Raw genomic sequence first — 21,454 nt, forward strand, 5'->3', positions numbered from 1 at the left:
CTGGTGCTGACATATGAGGCAGAGACTTGAAGACTGACAAAGAAGCTTGAGAACAAGTTAAGGACCGCGCAAAGAGCGATGGAACGAAGAATGCTAGGCATAATGTTAAGAGACAGAAAGTGAGCTGTTTGGATCAGAGAGCAAACGGGTACAGCTGATATTCTAATTGACATTAAGAGAAAAAAATGGGGCTGGGCAGGTCATGCAGTGCGCAGGTTAGATAACTGTTGGACCATTAGAGTTGCAGAATGGGTACCAAGAGAAGGGAAGCGCAGTCGAGGACGGCAGAAGACTAGGTGGGGCGATGAAATTAGGAAATTCGCGGGCGCTATATGAAATCGGCTGGCACAGGACAGGGGCAATTGGAGATCGCAGGGAGAGGCCTTCGTCCTGCAGTGGACATAGAATGGGCTGATGATGATGATGATGCCACTACTATAACCAAATATGGCACAGTCGAACCCACTTATAACAATATTCAACATATAACATATAACAAAATTCAAGTGCCACAAAAATTCCGTTGTTATAGCCAATAATTGTTATAGCCAGGTTGAATGAAAAAATCAAAATATGGGGATGGCAGAGCTGATGTGAGAAAACTATATTGGTGGGGAGGCCAGTGCCCCTCCCCACCACATTCCTCCATCCGTCTTCTGATTGTGTTCATGCGCTTAACTGCTTTCTGGGTGCTCCGAAAGAATGGCACTGCTATAACGTTCACAAGGGTTGCAATGTGGGCTTGTTGGTAATGCATCTTCAAGAGGTGTACAGTAGCACGATTAAAAGACTCATACACAGTTAGCGCTGTTTGTGTCCCTGTGTGTCTTCTTTTGTCCAGTCTTTTAATCGCGCTACCGCACACCCCTTGAAAACTTCTATAACTGCAAAGGGGTGTGACAAGTGGCAAGCAATATGCCAGCACCGCTGAGGCATCGCTTTGGTGGCCCCAAAAGGGGCCTTTTGAACATTGCGAGAAGGCTGCCGCAGCAGCCTGTCAGCTTGAGAAATCCAGAAGAAACGCTGAGGAGAGATCGTCACAGGCATCTTGCCATGTACTTCTCACTGGTTTGCACGAGAAAAGCCTATGTCCATCAGACTTGCATGCTTTATATGAAGCCTGCCGACATCCTTCTCCAATACATCCATGTGCTCGACGTAGTGCAGCGAAAGGTTCCTCACAAAAACAAAGCCCTGGAGGGACTGAATCATCTGCCGGGCCTCCTGTGAGGACAACATTGAGGCAGCCTGCCCTACTGCATCATCGCTGCCATCGTTGCCATTGCTATCTGATGTAAGCACGTTCACAACGATCGCATCATTGGTTAGAAGCACTTAGTTTCCAAGTCCATAGCTGTGCGCTTTCTTTTCATCGGCAACGTCGTGCACTGCCAATGATCATCGGGCGGATCAGCCATCTTTCGTTTTAACGGTGAATCAAGTGAGGCTGAGAAACCGCATGGCCAGGAATGATTTTAACGCAACCAACAAAGACAAACGCGAGCGATTAATCTGTTTGCAGAACTGCGCTGACCAGCGAGCAACAGAGCAACATATGAGCAATCTGCGAGTGGCGCAGTTGGCACGGTCCATTAGTGTTTCGGAGGGTGGGGCGGCGTAGAGCTATGGGCGCAGCCCATTCATGTTCGGAAGGGTGGAAGGGCGATGGGAGAGAGCCACGCGGAGATGGCTGAAAATTGAGTGCATGGTTGCTGTTTGGAACAATGGCCCATCGTGCAGCAGCTCGAATTTCTCATTTTCTTTTTTTCTTTTCAAGGATTTCGCATTTCACTAGCTTTCGGCTAGGACAGCCAGCAGCCAGACTTCATCGTTATAACTGATAATGCGGCATCAGGGCATTGTAGTAAGCGGGTTATTTCACCATGGAAAACATGCGCAAGTTGATGGTGCAGTAGCTTCCTATTGTTATAACTGATATATTGTTAAAACCAGTATCGTTATAAGTGGATTCGACTGTATACCGAAGGTTGGCTACCTACGCAAGGTTAACCCTTGCTGCCCGGAAATTTTGAAGTGCGAAGGGAATAGAAGACAGCACAGATGAAAAGGTGAAGTTTAAAGAGGACAGGAAAAGGTCACTGCCGATTTCCTCCAGGTGGCTCATTCTGGAGGTTCTCTCTATGTGAAGCAGAGGCGAAAGAGGTGTGTTGCTTCTGCAGGGGAGACTTAAAAGGTCTGAACATCTGGCATCGGCTCAATCCCCAGGATCCTCCTTTCCACAGAAATGGCTAAGCCGCGCATGGCTACACACGGGAGGGTCTAACCCTCGTGTGCTCAGGTACATGGCGTCACAACACACGAATTGCCTGCTGACGCGTATGCCCCTGCGGGGTTTTCTAGCATCAGCCAGGGCTTCATGGCTAGGTAATCCAAGTATTCGTTGATTGTAATCCACAAATCTAAGCTCTCATATCAGTTTACCAGTTAAATCCAAACTAGCCATGATTAAAATAGGTCTCTTTCTTTTGTTTCAGATTCAGTTTGCGACTCAATCTCGACCTGCTGCAATAAAAAATGTGCCGTTTCTTCTGTCACTTTTTCTGCATGCTATGCTGCAGCATTCTTTCTAAATGTAAGGAAAAGCGAAATTCTTTTGAATGAGGGCATTCCCTTAATGTTAAGTTTCTCTCGCATTCTTACAACAGCATTATTGAGTGTTTTCATAGGTGAATGCATACCACTATCATACAAAAGATAATTTCCTTCTTTTTTACACTACTGCAGATAGCAATGAAGCTTGTTGAGAAGTTTCTTTATTAGTGGAAAAATCTAAAACAACATAAATCTAAAAATGCCTATTTTTGGTGATAATTGTGATTTTAGCCCCCATGCACACCACAAAGCTTACCTTGTAGCTCATTGAAAGGCAGTTCACGACGTTCTGGCCTGTTTAAGCAGAAAAAGAAAGAAAAGCAGGAATGTACAGCTCTTCTTTTGACCTGAAAAGCACCTATAGACACCCTGTGTCTCTTACTGTGTGCGTGAACCCATTTACCTACTTTTGTTGAATCCCTTACGCAGTGCTTCCAACACGTCCGATTAACCTCTCTGTCTTTCATTATTCCCTCTCTCTTCTTCTGATCCCCCCAAGAAGTTTAACATTCCAATGTGAGACAGGGGCTCACACTTACGAAGTGATTATAGCTACTAGCAAGGCTAGTGAACCAATCTGGGTGTTTCATTTCAAATTTTTTTAGAAATTGCCTGTGGCAGATAGCACAATTCTAGTCCATGAGTTGGTCTGCTAGATGGCGCGATCAAAAATTGAAAAAAAAAATGCATATAGACCAGTTAACAAGAAATTACTAATTACATTGTGAACTAATTATCTTGTGGCATATATTGCAATTTACAAATTCTAGCAGGGGAGCTCGCAAGGCAGATCCACCTAGAATGAATTCTCAGGATGACACCAGTTTTGAGATAACAATTCCCAAACTTTGGGGAGAAATGCATTGGCGTTCCACTTACTTTTGTGCATCAATGAATAAAACGATGTTTTCTTACGAAAGTAAGTGGAACGGCGGTGCACTTTTATAGCAAGTTTGACTACACATATCTCGTAAATGGCGTCATCCACACAAGTGTTTTCAAGTGGATATGCCTTTCAGTCTCACCCACTAGAATTTGTAAATTGCTATGTGCCATAAGATAATTAGTTAAAGAAACAGTGAATTTTTGATAATTAGTTGATTAAGTATTTACAGTTTTTTGTGCAAGTAAAATCCGCCTCTTTATGAGAAGACCAGCTCATGGACTAGAATTGTGCTATCTGCCTCGGACAATTTAAGAAAAATTTGCAAGCTTTCTCTGAAAGACCTTGTATATCACTCTTGCTGTGTACCATCTTTGTGCTGTTCCACAATATGCAGAATAACTTTCTTTCCAGTAATTGAACGCTTGTGGGAAACGAAGCTTATACAAGCGAAAAAAATTTAGAGACTTCCCAGTGACAGTAAAACTCAATATGCCGAGCTGTACCTCCCATTCAAATCCATTGTTAACCACCAAGTTGCACCATGGTGCACACTACAGTTGCATATATGGAGCACATTGCAGTGCGGCAATCAAGTGTGCATGGAAGCTTGGGCTAATTTCACGTTATTAAATTAGCATGGAAAAGACTTGTTGCAAGTGAGTCCCAACTGTAGTCTTCCGTGCTGTGCTCATTTTATGCTATCAAGTATGAATAATTGGGTGGCTCTGAAAAATTCAACTTTGAAATATTGGTTGGCTATGGATGCAACTTTCATGACCATGTATCTTTCAACCTGTAGTTTCCTTTGCAAATTGAAAGCTACTATAATGGCATGTTTAGGTGCTGACGCCTGACGTTGTGAATGCTTTGGGCGATGTTGACAAGGACCATATGGTTATACCATATACCATATTTTCCAGTCTACAAGTCATACCTTTATATAAGTTACACTCCCCTAAAAACGAGTAAAAAAAATACATATACAAGTCGCATTGGTGTATAAGACGCACCTGTTCATTCACTAAGCGATTTTTAAAAAATACAGTCGCATTTCACTTTGTGAACAGGGGTCATGCGCAAGCATATCAGTGCCATTCCTATAGAATTACAATAGCAATGATATGTTACGGGGATGTTGGGAGTATAAGACTGAAATTACAATTTATATACAAGCAGAGTCAATTGGTTTAAAATGGCTGACTAGTAACAACACGTAGCAGCCAGTATCTCGCAATCTTCTTCTTCTTCCCTCTCTTCTTTCATCCTTCTGTAACAGGACCCTTGGGTGGTGAAGCGCCGTCTCAGCGCATGGTAGGCGAAGAACTGCGAGCGAAGTATGGCTTCAGCCATGAAACGTGCATGACGTCAACAGGTGGCAGACTTGAGGATGGATGAAACTGTAATGGCGCGATCTCATAATTGACGTCGTTAACTTGACGTAGCACTTCATAAGGCCCTGTGTAGCGACGCTTCTGGAAGAAGTCGACCCGATGACATGGTGACCAAAGCAGCACCAAGCACGTGGGGCGAACTGAACATCGCAATGGCACCGGTTGTAACGCTCCTTTTGCGGATGTTGTAACACTAATAAGCGAGATTGGGTGACTTGACGCACCATGTGAGCACGATTGATGACTTCACGAGCGTACTCAGTTTCAACACGGGGCAGAGAAGGTAGGATGGTGTCAAAGGGCAAAGTGGGGTCGTGACCATACAAAAGATAAAAGGGTAAATATCCTGCGGTGTCATGTTGGGACAAGTTATACGCGAATGTCACGTAGGCCAGCGTGGCTCCCAGTCACGGTGATCGTTGGAGACGTACATCGACAGCATCTCTCTGATTGTTCAGTTGGGACGTTCCGTAAGACCGTTTGTTTGTGGGCGGTAGGCGGTGGACAGCTTGTGTTTAGTGGCACAAGAGCGGAGGAGGTCGTCGACAACTCGAGACAAGAACGAGCGGCCACGGTCTGTAAGTAACTGTCGAGGTGCACCGTGCTGGAGAACGACGTCATGAAGGAGAAAATCGGCGACGTCAGTCGCGCAACTAGTCGGCAAAGCCTTTTTTATCGCGTAGAATGTTGTGTAATCAATAGCGACAGCGATCCACTTATTCCCTCTAGTCGTCATCAGAAAAGGGCCAAGCAGGTCAAGGCCTACGCGAAAGAATGGTTCAGAGGGAACTTCAATTGGATGGAGTCGGCCTACAGGTGGTAGGGGAGGTTTCTTCCAGCGCTGACGCAATTTGCAAGTTGCGACGTAACGACGCACAGAGCGGTAGAGACCTGGCCAGAAGAACTGGCATTGTGCGCGGTCGTTTGTACGCAAAGCACCAAGGTGTCCCGCCGTCGGTGCATCATCAAGTTGTTCGAGAAAGACGGCTTGCAGATGACGAGGAAGGACAAGGAGCAACTCAGGGCCATCAGGATTGACATTGCGGCGGTAGAGGATGCCGTCATGCAGCACAAACATGCGGCACATGACATTGGTGCTGCCAGATTGCACTCTGGCGATGATGGACTGTAAAAATGCATCGCGTTGTTCAGTGCGCATGTCGGTCATGTCAGTCAAAGCCATCACACAGGTCACCGGATCATGCACAACAGGATCAAGAGGATCCACGGGGTGATGCGAGAGGCAGTCAGCGTCCTTGTGCAGACGTCCAGATTTATAGTTGACAACAAATGAAAATTCCTGGAGCCGCAAAGCCCAGCGACCAAGCCATCCTGTGGGGCCCTGGCGGGAAGACAGCCAGCAGAGGGCGTGGTGGTCTGTAACGACTGAAAACGTGCGGCTGTATAAATATGGCCGGAACTTGGCGACAGCCCAAACTAAAGCCAAGCACTCCCGCTCGGTGATGGAGTAATTTCTCTCAGCAGGTGACAGGAGGCGGCTGGCGTAAGCTATCACGCACTCGGTACCATTCTGCTGTTGGGCCAGAACAGTGCCGATACCGTGGCCGCTTGCGTCAGTGTGGACTTCGATCGATGCAGATGGATCAAAGTGGGCAAGTATGGGAGTGTTGGTCAGAAACCCGATGAGAGCGGCGAATGTGCGAGCTTGCTCAGGGCCCCATGAGAACGCCGTGTTCTTCTTTACAAGATCTGCCAAAAGCCGAGCAATGTCGGCAAAGTTTTTGACGAAACAGCGAAAGTAAGAACACAGGCTGACAAAGCAGTGCATGTAAGAAGCAGAACGTGGCACAGGAAAACTGCGTATGGCGCGAACTTTTTCCGGATCTGGTTGGACACCGGATGCGTCAATGAGGTGTCCTAACACTTTGTGGAGTTCAGTTGGAGGCCTGCTTTTCGGAAGACAGCAAGAATGGCAGCGAATCGGGTAAGGTGGCTACCGAACGTGGGTGAAAAAACAATAACGTCGTCAAGGTAACAGAGACAGGTGGTCCATTTGTAGCCTCGCAGAAGAGAGCATCATACGTTCATATGTCACAGGAGCATTGCATAGGCCAAAGGGCATGACTTTGAACTGATATAAGCCATCCGGCGTGATGAAGGCCATCTTCTCACGGTCCATTTCATCAACTGAAATCTGCCAGTAGCCGGATCAAAGATTGATGGACGAGAAGTATTTAGCTCCATGCAAGCAGTCTAAGGCGTCTTCGATGCGTGGTAGTGGGTAGACGTCTTTTCAGGTGATCTTGTTTAAATGGCGACAATCGACACAAAAATGCCAGGTACCATCTTTTTTTTCCACAAGGACGACAGGCGAAGCCCAAGGGCTGGCTGATGGTTCGATGACCCCTTTGCGGAGCATTTTGTCCACTTCTGATTGGATGCCTCAACGTTCAGCATGCGATACACAATAGGGACGCCGACGAATAGGATTCGCGTCTCCAGTGTTGATACGGTGGTGAACAACAGATGTTTGTTCTAAAGGCCTGTCACCAAAATCAAAGATGTTACTGAACGATTCAAGCAGGAGACGTATGTCCGTGGCCTGTGCAGAGGTGAGGTCAGGTGCAATGATCTTCGCAAAGACATCCATTAGGGAACCAGAACTGTGAGCTGCCATTGTCGCTAAGAAACCGCTCTCGGCATTCACACTTTCAATGTCAAATTTGGAAGTATTAGAAACGCTGGCCAAGAACATGCCGGCTGGAAGCACTAGAGGGCACAGGCTGAAATTCAGAAGCAGAAGAACGACGTTGTTATTGGTAATCGTCACCAGCATATGTGGAAGAGCAACGTTCCGGTTCAAAAGCATGTCGACGATGGGGTGAAGGGCATATTTACTTCGGGAATTTGTGGCTGTACGGTCAAAGCGACGTAAGTGACTGCCTCAGGTGACAGACGCACATCTTGAAGAGAACACAAGTGTGGTGGAGCGGTGCTCGGAGCATTGGCGACTTGAGGCAGTTCCAACTGAAGAATGCCGGTTGCGCAGTATGAGAGCGGAATGATGGGATAAAAAGTCCAATCCAAGAATAATGTCATGAGGGCAGTTGTCGATCACAGCAAAGAGAACAAAAGTAGGCCGGCCGGCTATACTTATGCGCGCAGTACACATTCCAAGTACAACCAGCACGCCACCGTCGGCCACATGAAGCACTCGGGCAGCTGCTGGGGTGAAGACCTTCTTTAAACGTCTACGTATGCTAGGACTCATCACAGATACATGGGCTCCAGTGTCGATGAGTGCTTGGACAGGTAAGCCGTCTATTTTAACGTCAATTACACTTCTCTTTGTGGGCGCAGATAGAGGATTTGTTGCAGTAGTGGGCAATGCAGCACCACCTCCAAGGGCTGCATTTCTTAGTTTTCCGAAAGGGTGCGGCCAAAAGCCACAGAAAAGTGCGAAAATAGTAGAAGGGCGTTCGTTGGCTCTGGGGTTGGTGACAGCACAGACAGAATGTAGGCTAAAGTTTTCAAGTTCCTGTCTAACGATGGCTTGCACGAGGGCAACTGAATAAGGGGCAGCATCAGGGCTACGCGAACAGAAAGCTGCAGGTGCCATCGCGTCCAGTTCACGTCGAACGATCTGCACCACGTGCTCTGACGGCGACGCATGCTGCTGTGCAAGCTGATCTTCACACGTCGACATTGCGGCAGCATTGGGAAGTCTGGTGAATGGGTGCAGGACGCGTCGGCTTTTGGCCTGCTCGAATTGTCGGTACTCTTTGATGATAGCATCAACTGTAGAGCAGCTTTTGCACATGAGCAGATTAAAGGCTTCATCAGCAATTCCCTTGAGCACATGCCCTACCTTCTCAGCTTCTGTCATGTCGTGATCGGCTTTATGACAAAGCGCCAGCACGTCCTGGATATATGAAACATAGGACTCTGTGGGGGATTGGGCACGAGAGGCCAGTTCCTGCTTTGCAGCAATTTTACGGCTGGCTGGTTTGCCAAACAACTCTGTTAACTTCTCTTTGCATTGGTCCCAGCTGGTCAGCTCCTCTTCGTGGTTTTTGAACTACACCTTTGCCGTGCCTCTTAGGTAGAACAACAGGTTAGCTAGCATAAGCGTAGGGTCCCATCTGTTGATTCCACTCACACATTTGCACATAGCCACCCACTCTTCAACGTTGGCGCCATCAGTCCTGCAGGAAGTTCAGGGATCCTTGGGTTGCACAACCGTAACCGAAGGGGACAGCGACGTAGCGGGCGATGGTGACGTTGGAGGCGGCAACGACGTTGATCCCGAGTGCTCACCGTCATTCATGGTGAGGATGGTGATGCGACGTCCACTGCAGAACTCTGTTTCCTGCCGTGGTACCCCGCACCTCCCACCAATATGTTACGGGGGTGTTGCGAGTATAAGACTGTATTTACAATGCATATACAAGCAGAGTCAATGGGGTTAAAATGGTTGACTAGTAACAACACGTAGCAGCCAGCGTCTTGCGATCTTCTTCTTCCTCCCTCTCTTCTTTCATCCTTCTGTAACAATATGGACCCTCCAGGTGTGTTTCTGCATCGCGGTCGTTGCAATGTTCCGTATAAAGTCCAAGGGCGATAGCATTGTCCCTGTGCGCCAGATGCTGTATGTGCGAGTGAAAGCGTGCAATAGTAATCAAATCGCTCACAAGGGACGAAAGCGGCAAGGCAGCGGGCGAGAGAGGGGTGGATTGTACTCTGGTGGCAACTACGTAGTTTGAGCAGCAGCACACGCTGTATCTTGAAAGCGATCTGCAGCTGTGACGACTTCAGAGTCGGTCGGCTCGCATTGCTGCTCCATCCTTCTCACATGGCATTTGGCAACTCAATCATGAGGTGAAGCCAGTATCTCCATAGCGAGCACACAACCCATAGCAACTGCCAGAGGAAGCCAACCCAGCGTGCTTCGTGTGGCCATAGCATCCAATTTGATTTTGACAAGTTTTTTGCCGTGCAGTGTTCTACAAGCTGCTCAGATGAAAAATTCTGAAAAGAACACATGACTTATACACCAGAAAATACGGTAGCTCCTTTTACAGTGATACAAAGTTGGTTATCAATGATGAATATAGTTTCACCTCATAAATGTTCAGAACAGCAATTGAAAAAAAAGAAAACTGCCCAAAATCAGGTAAAATATAGTTTATCCAGTAAAATGTTGTTGCTCTTCCAGCAGCGATCCATATGTTTCAGATTGCCTAGTGGTGAAATGCATGGCTACCATTGTGTTCACCAAAGCATACATGAGTACCAAGTCTACCATTACAGAGTGAGCAGTGCGAGTGGAAGAAAAGAGAACCAGCTTAAGCTATTAAAATGTCCACTCTGTTGCACTACATACTGTTTCAAGTGTTGTCACTGGGACTGTGACCTCAAAAGAAACCACATTTCTGGATTGTGAAAGCAAGGCTCTTACCGGGAGGGATGACAAAAGGAATGCTGCATGCATCAAGGCTCAGGTTTGCTGCCTCTGCACTCTCTCCATGCAGAGATGAGCTCAAGGCTTGAGAGAGAATCCAGTTGAGCGTCCTTGGGTTGAAAAATTCTGCTGGTGAGTGCATGGGTGACTTGAGCTACACGAGATGGAAAGCAAAGCTCAATAAATTGTGCTTCTTTGCATATGCAACTAGATCATCAGCTGTGCCGACTCTCATTGGAGACGCCCGGAGGTCGACCCAGTAGTCAGCGTATTTTAGGCCCCACATCTATGTAGTTTAGACATAGTATATTTTTAGATCATGTCCCCTGCAGCAGGGAATTGTGGCATCATGCTAAGCTGTCTTTACCGCAAAGCCACTGTAACGAGTGTAGGCAAATAGAAAAGACGCATTGTTGGCCAATAAAATGTTGACTACTTCAGTACAAACACAAAGAGAGAAATGTGATTTCACTGCTTTGTAGTAAGAACTCGTACTGCAGTATTGAAAATATTTAATTAAGTCCAACTCGATGGCCATATTGCCGTTTTCACATTTGCTCGAGCTGAGGTGACATTTTAATTCCAAATCGTGTTTGTCTGAGCTACTCTGTAGGCCAGCCTGGTCTGTACACTTGCTGAGTTAATAATGCAAGTTGTATAAGTTGCTGAGGTCTATTACTTTAAACAGGTTCGAAATTTGTGGTAATTCGCACTTCTACTTTCACCTAGGTATTAACTGGAGGTGCAGCAATGTACTAACCTGCATGTTAATATTACTATACCCACAGTGGAATGTGTAAACCACTTGTAAAAACGCGTCCGCTGTCTCCATTACTACGCTGGCATTAAACTCCACACAGTGTTTGTCGCTATGACTACATTTGGCTGCTGTTGCCAGCTTGCAGAAGCTCCCATCTACTCCCAGCTTCTCGGTGAACACAACTGGAGTGAGCCCAGCATGTTTACTTTTGACAATGATGCTGGCAAGTCTGTGTATATTGCCTCCATCTTAGTTTCTCTTGCAAATGTCACTAAGTACATGCAAGAATGACTGAAACTGCAGGGCAGTGCCAGATTACTTTGGAGTAGCACACATTAACTTAAGTACTTGTGTGATTAATGTGAAGTGTGCCCACAGAGCTGCTGACTGATGTATAAAGGGCAAAGTGCAATGTAGATATCCAACAAGTTTCACTAATGCAAACATTTTAAGAACCTACCACAGTTACAATGTTCACGACAAACCAGCATAGGGGTATTCAATATCGTCCTTAGGATACATTCAAATGCACACCTTGTGGCATATGGCGTCGCACAGTGCCTGTCCAAACTCGCCATCTTGAAAGCAGAAATAGTTGGTGAGTGCCTCCAGGTGGTCATAAAGCCGCAGCTCAATCACAAAGTAGGACACACACACCCGATTCAGCAGCTTCATCCTGCACAGCAGATCTCTGTTTGAGAACATGGCTCAGTGCTGCCTGTGTATGCTCACGTACAGACCTACCAACCGTAGAATTAAAAATACACTGTAGCAGAAAGCAAAAACTACTAAAATTCATTGAAGAATACTTAAAATTATTTGATTATTCAACATGTATACTGTTTATTATTAAAGATTCGCAGACACTGTTCTCTAGGGATGCTGTGAACAGGATTTCTGCTATATATAGTCGGAGCAACAATGGTCTGTGCCTCTGACAAGCTGAAGTGTTTATGAAGTTGATTAATGGAATAATTCACATAACAGCTGTTGAAGATTCAGTTACCATTATGTGATGGTTTTATCAGTTGATGTCGCTGCCACACAGGTATGCCTGTATAATCAATGGGTCCGAAAAATCAGGCCACAAGAAAAGCACTTAGCGAATTTGTTTGCCTAAACTATATGCAATGATAAATCATAAAATATTCGTGTCAATACAACAATCATAAATCAGCGCTAAAAATCGGGCATTTCACAATAAAATCGTAAAAGTTGGCAGGTTTGAATGTGGCACAGCACCAAAAGCCGGAATCAAGTGAGATGAGACAAGCATGTTTAGCCATTCATTTCAAGGTAAGCCTCTGGAAACTGCTGCAAGTGAGCTGCAGTAAATTTGAACTTGTTTGAGCAAGCCTGAACCATGTGTGACTCCAAATGTCTCTGAGACCAAAGAGTACAGGAAAGGCAGAGTCTATGTGCTCCCGAGTGAACCTGACTGTATCTACAAGCGGGGTCCGCTGGAAGCAGTGAGCCTAAGTGAGGACATATGAATCAAGTGAAATTAATGTGCCAGAGCACCAGACAGGTTGTGATAGACTAGCTGGAGTTAATGGACATGCACCCAAGTAGTGCAGCCATCAGAGTGCCTCAGCCAAGAATGGAGCCTATGGCTTGCAGCAAAATGCCATGGCCAATGAATCACCTTGCTACGAGTGAGGGCATATGCAACTAAAGAGCTTGTGTACAAGAAAAAAATTATGGATCTAAGATGCAAGGTTATACAGTAAACTAAGCAGACCCTTTGGGCGATAAGGACCATTCACTACAGAAAAAGTTGACAGTCACTTTAGCATAAGCCAATGAGGATGAAGGCGAAAGCCTGCGTGCTAGACATTAATTACATTACTTGACTTTTCATTGTAATGTGTTTTTACTTCCTATTGTTTTCTCCTACAAAAGGTGTGGGTTCAAGTGCCTTAATAAGCTCTACCTTAATTAATAACAGAGGTCATGGGTTCGACTCCCACCAAAGGTTGTGGGTTGAGACTCTTCGCCTTCTCAATGCCAATTGAAATCCAACTTGTAGATATGGCCGGTTCGCCCATATCTTGAAGTAGGTTCGACTTCCACCAAAGGTCGCAGGTTTGAGTGCCTTAATGAACTCTATTTTAGTTAACTGTGCCTTAATTCATGTCACCTTAATTAACACCAAAGGTAGCAGGTTCGACTCTTGACCTTCACAATGTCAATTGAAATCCAACTTGGAGATACGGCTGGTTCGCCCATATCTCCATGCTATAGGTTCGAGTGCATTTTTTTGGTTACTGAAATGAAAGTAAAAGAAAGAGACGTAGCCACCTTATAATAGTGACTGCTACTTCTTTTCTCATAGCAGAAACAACGATATAAAAAAAATGTCAGAAAATGAAAAGAAATTGCGTCATAGAGTCAGAAATCCACAGCACACAGTCCTATATAAACACGCAAGAACATAACAGTATAAAGGTCAAATGCAAGTTGCACCACAATGAGTTTGTAAGCAAAGTCACAAACACACAAACAGCCATGATGTAGACTGCAATGAGCATATAGACAGATGAGGAATTGCACAGAGTTAAAATAATGCACGCACAGGATACAAAAAAAAAGTTATAACACGTAATATACAAGCACTAATAATTACAAATAACAGAAACAAGTTATAGTAACATTGTGTGATTATTCAGTGAAATAGCTAGTACTTGTTAAGGACGCCTGTTCCTTCATAAAGATGTTGAAGTGCGTTCAATGCTTTTCGCTGTGCTATTTTTAATGGGCATGGGCCCAGCAGTTTAGATAGTGAGAAAGGCCGGTGAGGAGCATAGCTCTTGTTCTAGCTGCCATCTTTGCATCGCATATATGAGGCATTCGAGAAGTAAATGGGGAACTTCCTCATCGCCATGGCCACAAGAGCAAGCCGGGGAACGAGCCCGTTTTATGCGATATAGGAAATGTTTGGCGTATGTTGTCCCAAGGCGCACTCAATGAATTAGTGTTTTGGTACTTTTTGAAAGTTCTACATCCAGCTGGTATTTGAGTTGAGGGTCCACTTCATAAAGAATTGATTCCTTAATATTTTTATTAAACCAGGTTGACATACACAAGTCCTTCTTGTGTATGAACCCACAACCTTCGCATGCGAAGGTTGTGGGTTCGGTTCCCACCTGTGGCAAGTTGTTTTTTCATCCACTTTAATTTCCATTAATTTATCGTTTCTTTATTTCATTTATTAAGCACAAGTAATTTCCCCTATGTTGTCCTTGGTGTCAGTGTTTGTTGGCTTCTTATGATACGACTTTGTTGTTGTCTCATATGTTTTGATAAAATGAGTAGCTTGGAGAATTGCCACTAATTCCGCTATTGTTGGTGACGACGTGCATCCTAGTCGACAAGCGGACTCCACCTGTAAGGATGGTATAACATAAGCTGCAGTCGCACTTTCTTTGATTACAGAACCGTCCATGCAGACGTGAATAGATTCCTGGTACTTGTCCAATAGGGGATGTAACGCTAATTGTTTCACTGTTAATGTGGAAACATCACTTTTATTTTTAAGCCCATCGATTGATGTTTCTATTTTCGGCACCTGCAGAAGCCATGGTAGGTAGCAGAGATCTGAGTGCCAAAAAGCCGATTGTGGAAGTCGCAATTTATGCTCCTGAAACATAGCGTGTACCTTTGCACCTGGACGGTTCTCTATCAGAGAGATAAGTGGGTGCGCAGAATGCTGGGTAGAAATTCTGAGGAGATGTCGGCATGTTTCCAGGCTGCGAATTATGATTAAATGGGGTTCCCACGCTTCTGCAATAGTGAGGTGACTGCATGTAGCAAGCAGGACTCCTAGGCACACACGTGAACTTTGAGCCTGCAACAGCTGTAGTCAGTGGAGGGACGTCGCAGATTTGTACAATACAGGGGCGGAGTAAGCAATTCTCTGACGGACAAGTGCTGAGTGGACGTGAAGCAGGGATGCAGTTCTACTCCACTTCGTGCCTGCAATTCTGGGGAAAACATTTATCACACAACTAATTTGGTCCTCCAGGGCGGTCAAATGATGAGTCCATTGAAGCTGGTTGTCTAAAATCACGCTGAGAAAACAATGTTTCCCAACCAGCTCGATCTCATGGCCGTCTGTTGAAAGACCAAAATTTCTCATCTTTTCTTCTTGCGCAAGGCAAAACTGCTGATTTGGCTTAAGATATCTGCGTGCCCCATTCTCTTAAATAATCACTGATTGTGTTCAAAGCTTCCTGTAGTCGATGCCTGACAACTTCTAGAGACTTGTTCGATGTCCATATACAAGTGCTGGTAAACCTGCTATTGCTGCATTGAAGAGAAGTGGACTTAATACACTTCCTTGTGGAACTCCTTTGTTTATGATGTATGCATCGCTTTGTCTGTCATTTGTCATGCATCGCTTTGTCTGTCATCTTTCTGTCTTTCAAAAAGTTAGCGATCCATTTGAGGAGCCGTCCATACACTCCGAGAGCTGAGAGTTCAAGTAGAACATGAAGGTGACTGACGGAGTCAAAGACCTTCTTAACATCAATAAACACAGCAACGGCAATGTTTCCATAGCTAACCTCGTGGTCAACAAACGTTACCATGTCAACGATGCAGTCCACTGTACATCTACGTTTTCTGAAACCAGCCATTTGATCTGGTAGACAACTGATGGATTCTATCCACTATTGCAGTCTCATATCAATCATTTTTTCCATCACCTTTGAAACACAGCTGGTTAAACTAACAGGACGGAAGGAGTCAAGAGACAGTGGCGTTTTGCCAGGTTTTAGCAATGGGACCACGTTAGCGATCCTCCAACTTGCAGGAACATGTGCTTCCTCCCACATCTTGTTGAAGACGTGTAGGAGAGTGGACCTGCCTGTTGGGCCAAGGTTTTTCAAGGTGCAATAAGAGATATTGTCAGGACCAGTCACTGTTCTTTGGTGTGTCTTCGAGAGAGGCAAATTGCAAGCATCTTCAATCTGTTGCTACACCGAAAAGATTAATTAACTTCACATTAATTAACATCAAAGGTCGTGGGTTCGACTCTCGGCCTTCATGATGTCAATTGGACTCTTACTTGGAGATATGGCAAGTTCACCCATATCTCCAAGTGGGTTTGACTCCCACCAAAGGTCAAAGGTTCAACTCTCACCAAAGGTCGTGAATATGTGCCTTTTTAACTTTGCCTTAATTAACTTTATCTTAATTAACATTGTCCTAATTAACATTACAATAATGAACACCACAGGTCATGCTGACACTTCTTAGCCTAGGCTAAATGCTTTCTTGTAAAGAAATTGATGACCTAATTTGCCCTAATTAATACTGAAGGTCGTGGGTTCGACTCCCATCAAAGGTCAGGGGCCTTAACTCCCTATGAATTTTGTTGCCATAACACCAGACATAGAATTCTTGGTCCTATGAGCCATCAAAAGCTTTTCACTTAATAATTTATGTTACTGAAACAGTATATGATTTTACAGGGTGTGCTGTCCTATGCTCAGCCTAACACAACCTCCAGCATGGTCACCTATGCTCCATGCACTCGAGTACACTTTTACATGCCAAGGAAATGCCTGCAAGCTTTGTGGTCAGGTATTACAATGACTGCTTTGGTCTATAGTGTGACTAACCCCTGTATTCAGAAATGCATCCTAATGCGAATTCCATGCTTGACTTGATATAAATGAATCATGTGAATGTGCCCAAGACACTCATTGCGTTTCCTTTGGTGCGTTCATGACAGGTGTAGTCTAAATCAAGTCAAGTGTGGGCTTCAAGTTAATATGCATTTCTGAATACAGAAGTCTTCTGATGCATGACAAGCTAGAGTGCATGCATGAGGGCCCCATAGCTAAGGCATTGCAGAACCACAGGACCACAAGCTGCAAGCAGCCATAAGCTTCTCAATGGCAGCGACCGACCACAGTGCTCAGGCCCACAGCTTCATTGCTGTCGGGATAAAGTTGACGCAATGGTCTATCTTGAGCCTCAGGTATGTTACGTGTCAGCGTCATGGCAGGTGTGCGCCTTCAAGCTGCAGGCGGCCGAATGTGCACTGAGCAAAGACCGTGTACCTATGCCTTCCCCTGGGCAGGTACTCGGGGAGCGGTGCAATTGCAATATTAAAGAGTATGCGCGACAAGATGCTGTTACGAGGGACCCCTGCTGCAACCAAGCATGGTGCCAACAGCTGCTGGTTTATACGAACCTGTACAGCGCAGATGTGCAGGAAGCCCTCTATGAGTGCAATGCAGATGCCCAATGATGTTGGCCTCATCAAGTGCTCCAAGTATTGGCACAGGATTGATGTTGTCAAATGCTCAGTAAATGTCAAGAAGCGCCAGGCAACACACTAATCTCCTTGCACAAGCATGCTTGAGCACCAATACATCTTTTATTGCATCAGTCATGCAGTGCATCATTCAGAATCCGAACTGTTGTTCTGTGAAGAATTCGGTGGTCTGACCCTCGAGCCGTCGCAACATGATAGGGTCAAAAAGCTAACATGCTGCTGAGGTTAGTGTGATGAGACAGTAGCAGATCTCAAGTGCCGATTTACCCGGTTTAAATATCCAAGTGATCACTGCTGAGTGCCACTCCTCCTGTAGCATTCCAGTTACCCACACCTTATTAAACAGCTCAAGAAGCAGTTCTCTGGTAGGTTACGTCATCATGCTCCAGTGCTAAGTGCCGCTTGCACACCATGAGCGTGCATCTAGCTCTGATGCAGTAATGACATCATCCGATGCACTGTCCATTGCTGCCACACAGGGGGACTCATGCGGAAGCAGTAATTTTTGCTAACCGTCTACACTTGCAGGTTAGTGTTGACATACTTGCAGAACAGTTTGCAAACAAAACAGTCTGCAAACTCTTCTGCGAGCATGTCGAAGCGAACATGCAAATATATGGCCAGTGTGGCCAGCGGGTTATTGTTAGACGGCAATGATGGTAAAGAGTGAAAGCTCGCTATACCTTTTACTCATGTTGATCAGATTTAAGGGATGCACACAGTGGCACCCATCACTCCTTGTGCAGCTGCCGTGTATCTCTGTGGGTGGTAGCACCAATGTGGTTGTATGTCATTCAATTGGCAAAGCTATTTGTCCGAATAGCCCATCATTCAGCCCTGCACGCTGCTTGCAGTTGCACTAACTTAAAGTCTAAGACTTGTGTCCGCGACCTTCCAAGACCTTCTCTTGTGTTGCACTGAGTTGTGGCCCTATATGCTCAGTCCCTTAAAAACTTGAGTAGGTCGTAGTCTGAACGTGGCGCTCCACCTCTAAGATTTGTGCAATATTTCTTTAGGGCCATTTCATCTCGAGTCATCAGGATGTTTTTGCTAGCAGGAAAAGTAAAAAATGTCTTTGACACAGTCAAGAAAAAAATTATGGCAGAATCCATTCATGATGACTGTCGATGGTAATGCGTTAGCTTTGAATCAATATAGCCAAACAATGTATTGCCACTGTCGAACCGAATTACGTATGAGGCAGAAGAGTCAACATTTGGGCAAGTTGGTACTTGCTGAACATCTTGAAGGGGCAGCACAAGACGACAAAGACTTGTGCTGCCCCTTCAAGATGTATGAGGCATGTACTACAGCAGGACTTCTCTTTCGTGCTTCCCTTAGAATACTCTACGCCATCTAGTACCGCTGCCATAAATCTTGGGGTGGCATCCGAAATGCATTGCGCACAGGCACATGTGAACAGTGAGAAACCCGTCATGTGACAATTGGGCTTCTCTCTCGTGCTTCTATGAAGATGTATATGTACAGCAGCAAAGCGCATCTCACGACAGTCAATGCAGATGCATTGTCCTTCACTTGCATTTCGCGCGGTGTCCTTAATGTTACATGAGTTTTATGATGATGACGGTGATTTATTGTCATCCCCCTTCGAAACAGTGCAGTGACAAATAGTCACCTAGCCTGGCTGAGTTAAAGCCCAACTGCAACGAAATTTTTGACTGCGTAAAAAACCTCATTTCAGATAATTTAGACATGCAGTAGCCTCTGTGCAAAATCTTGTGCTTGAAATACAGGTAAATGCATCACAAAGTGCTTGCAAAAATTGATGCTTTTCATACCGAAACTGAAAAGAATGCTGCCACCATCACCTGGCGGAAGTGATATACAGTGAAGAACATGGGGAACCAACACCCGTGCTGTCTACTTCCATTGCTTGGATTCCGTTTCGGTGAATAAGTGACCAAGTCCTGCACGTGTGCTAGCCACAGAGTTAGTGTTCTTATTTGCTGCTTCGTGTGCTGTGCCTATGCCGCTGTGCACCCGTAATGTTCCTTTAATGTGAAGTGTCCTCTGAGTCCAGCCGTTTTCTCTATCTGGTGGTCTGCGTTTAACAGCAGGGCCTCGATGCATTCTTCTTCCTCTTGAAGAAGAGCACACTGGGGTGGCCAAGCTAAAGGTGTGGTATAGTCCAGCTTAACGCGGATGCGATGCATGTGTGGCACAGTTATGCTACATCAGCGAAAATTGGATGCTCCACAGTCTAGTGTGGCTGGCGCAGGAAGAGAACACATCCTATAGCACGCCGGAGCAGCTGGAACAGGATGCATCGTGCGGTGCCCTGGCTGAACAGCAGCATGGTGTTCAGGCTGACTGAAGCGAGCGTGTTGCGTTTGCGTCTTCGACAAACAAAAAAGCAGTCACTTGCTGCGCAATTCTCTGCTAGCGCTGCAGGAACAACTGATCGCCATGCTGCTGTGGGTCATGTTTAAAGCGCAGGTCAAAATTTTAGTGATCTTAGCGTCTCCAGCATGGCAGATCCAACTTCACCGGCCGCTGCCTGGCACGCTGGAAGGGCCAAATTCTTTGCCCGATCAGACAACTACCGGCACCTGTAAGATGATAAGTAGCTGAGGCTTGGCACGGCCGGGCTAGAGGGGCTGGGTTCTAAGCGTGCGCAAACTCATGGCCAGACAGGCTGCACTGTGGCTGCGATAAAGCTTTGTCTATTTCACTCTATGGCATTGCATTTCTGCATGGGTCGCTGCTGCATCTACACCATGACTGCTGCATCACCTTCTACTTCATGACAAATGCAGCATACAGTTCCTGCTCGTTTCTGGCACTGTGTCAGAGAGGATTTCGTTTGTCTACTTCGATGCGTCTGAGGTAGAGATGCACGAAATATCTTGAACAAGATGCAGTACCGGAAATGATCGCTCGAGAATATCGCCCTTGAATGCAACTTACCTTTGATTCTTACCTTTGGTTTTCGTGTGTTATTGCGGCATATGGTACTTATAGTCCCCTACAAAGCATTTTCTAAACAAATATTGATGGGTAAGTGACTGCTGTTGAAATGTAGCTGGTGGAGCTTCATCAACTGCAGTTTACATATGCTTTATGTGCGCAAGCTGGTCCGCGTTGCACTTGCCTGATGCGCCTTCGTGCACATTTTCACTCTGAAAGCTGGGACAGGAAAGATGTGTACGGCCTCCCTCTACTCAGCGTTCTGTACTGCACAGCCATATTGCTTGTGTTCGAGTACGTATTCGAGCATCCGATGGCCACACAATGCATTGGCATTCTTGCAACAGCTCAAATCACAAGCGCAACAGGGAGAATGCATGCCAAGAGAGACACCCGTTGCCCGTCAACTCCCAAATGAACAGCGAGCAATGCGCCCAGCTGCAACATGGAACAACTGAGATATCAATAGTAGCATATGGTTATTCAATATTCGCCATATCCACATCACTACCGCTTTATCGCCAGGCGCATGCGTTGTTTGCATAGGTGTTATTTAATAGCTGCTAATAACAAAAATTAGGCAATTGCCAGCCCTGTGGCTTTGCCAAGACTACTTTGAGAGTATACGCTAGACATCTATATTCAATTTAGCCCAAGTGAAATTTCGTTGCAGTTTGCCTTTAGTCAGATATCCTATACATGGTTTTCATTCTAGCATTTTTGTATACGTCTCCTGTATTTTTTTTTCTCTTCCTCAAAACCTCTCCATCTACTTTGCACCGCTATATACAGTAAAACCTCGTTCATGCGTTTTGGAAAAAAATCATGAGAAAAAATTGCTAACCAAGAGGATGTATGATCCGAGGAGATGAAGGCTCGAATAAAGCGTCGAATGGAGCAAAACCACAAACACAAGTGGAGCAGGCAAGGTAACATTTCACATCAAGTCCCGACTGTCGTATGCCGTCAATATATCACTGCCAAATAACGTCAAAGAACGCAAACAGCAGACAAAGCTTTGCTTACATTGATTCCCACAGTGCATAGGATCTGCATATTTTTTACGGTATTTACACTGGCCCCAAGTATGGAAGCCCCACTCTATGTAGCAGCATATGAAACGTCAGCATGAGTTCACATCAAGACACTTCAGCCCACTTCCTCCCAC

The 21,454-nt window shown here is 45.5% G+C and overlaps 1 protein-coding gene across 5 annotated transcripts in view; it reads right to left on the reverse strand.

The window, feature by feature from the left end:
* Window positions 1–21,454, reverse strand: part of Grip163 (gamma-tubulin complex component 6) — a 478,650-nt gene that overhangs the window by 91,393 nt on the left and 365,803 nt on the right. For 3 of the 5 annotated variants that reach the window (XM_055068412.2, XM_072284402.1, XM_050174613.3), the window contains exons 20-22: window positions 11,607–11,748; window positions 10,310–10,466; window positions 2,870–2,907 (exon numbers count right to left, since the gene is read on the reverse strand). In XM_055068412.2, the coding sequence (XP_054924387.1) occupies window positions 2,870–2,907; window positions 10,310–10,466; window positions 11,607–11,748 (337 nt within the window). The remainder of the gene's footprint in view (window positions 1–2,869; window positions 2,908–10,309; window positions 10,467–11,606; window positions 11,749–21,454) is intronic. The other 2 variants (XM_055068413.2, XM_055068414.2) reach the window with 1 other exon arrangement.

This window comes from Dermacentor andersoni, chromosome 9 (assembly GCF_023375885.2).
Source record: "Dermacentor andersoni chromosome 9, qqDerAnde1_hic_scaffold, whole genome shotgun sequence".
Lineage (NCBI taxonomy): Eukaryota > Metazoa > Arthropoda > Arachnida > Ixodida > Ixodidae > Dermacentor > Dermacentor andersoni.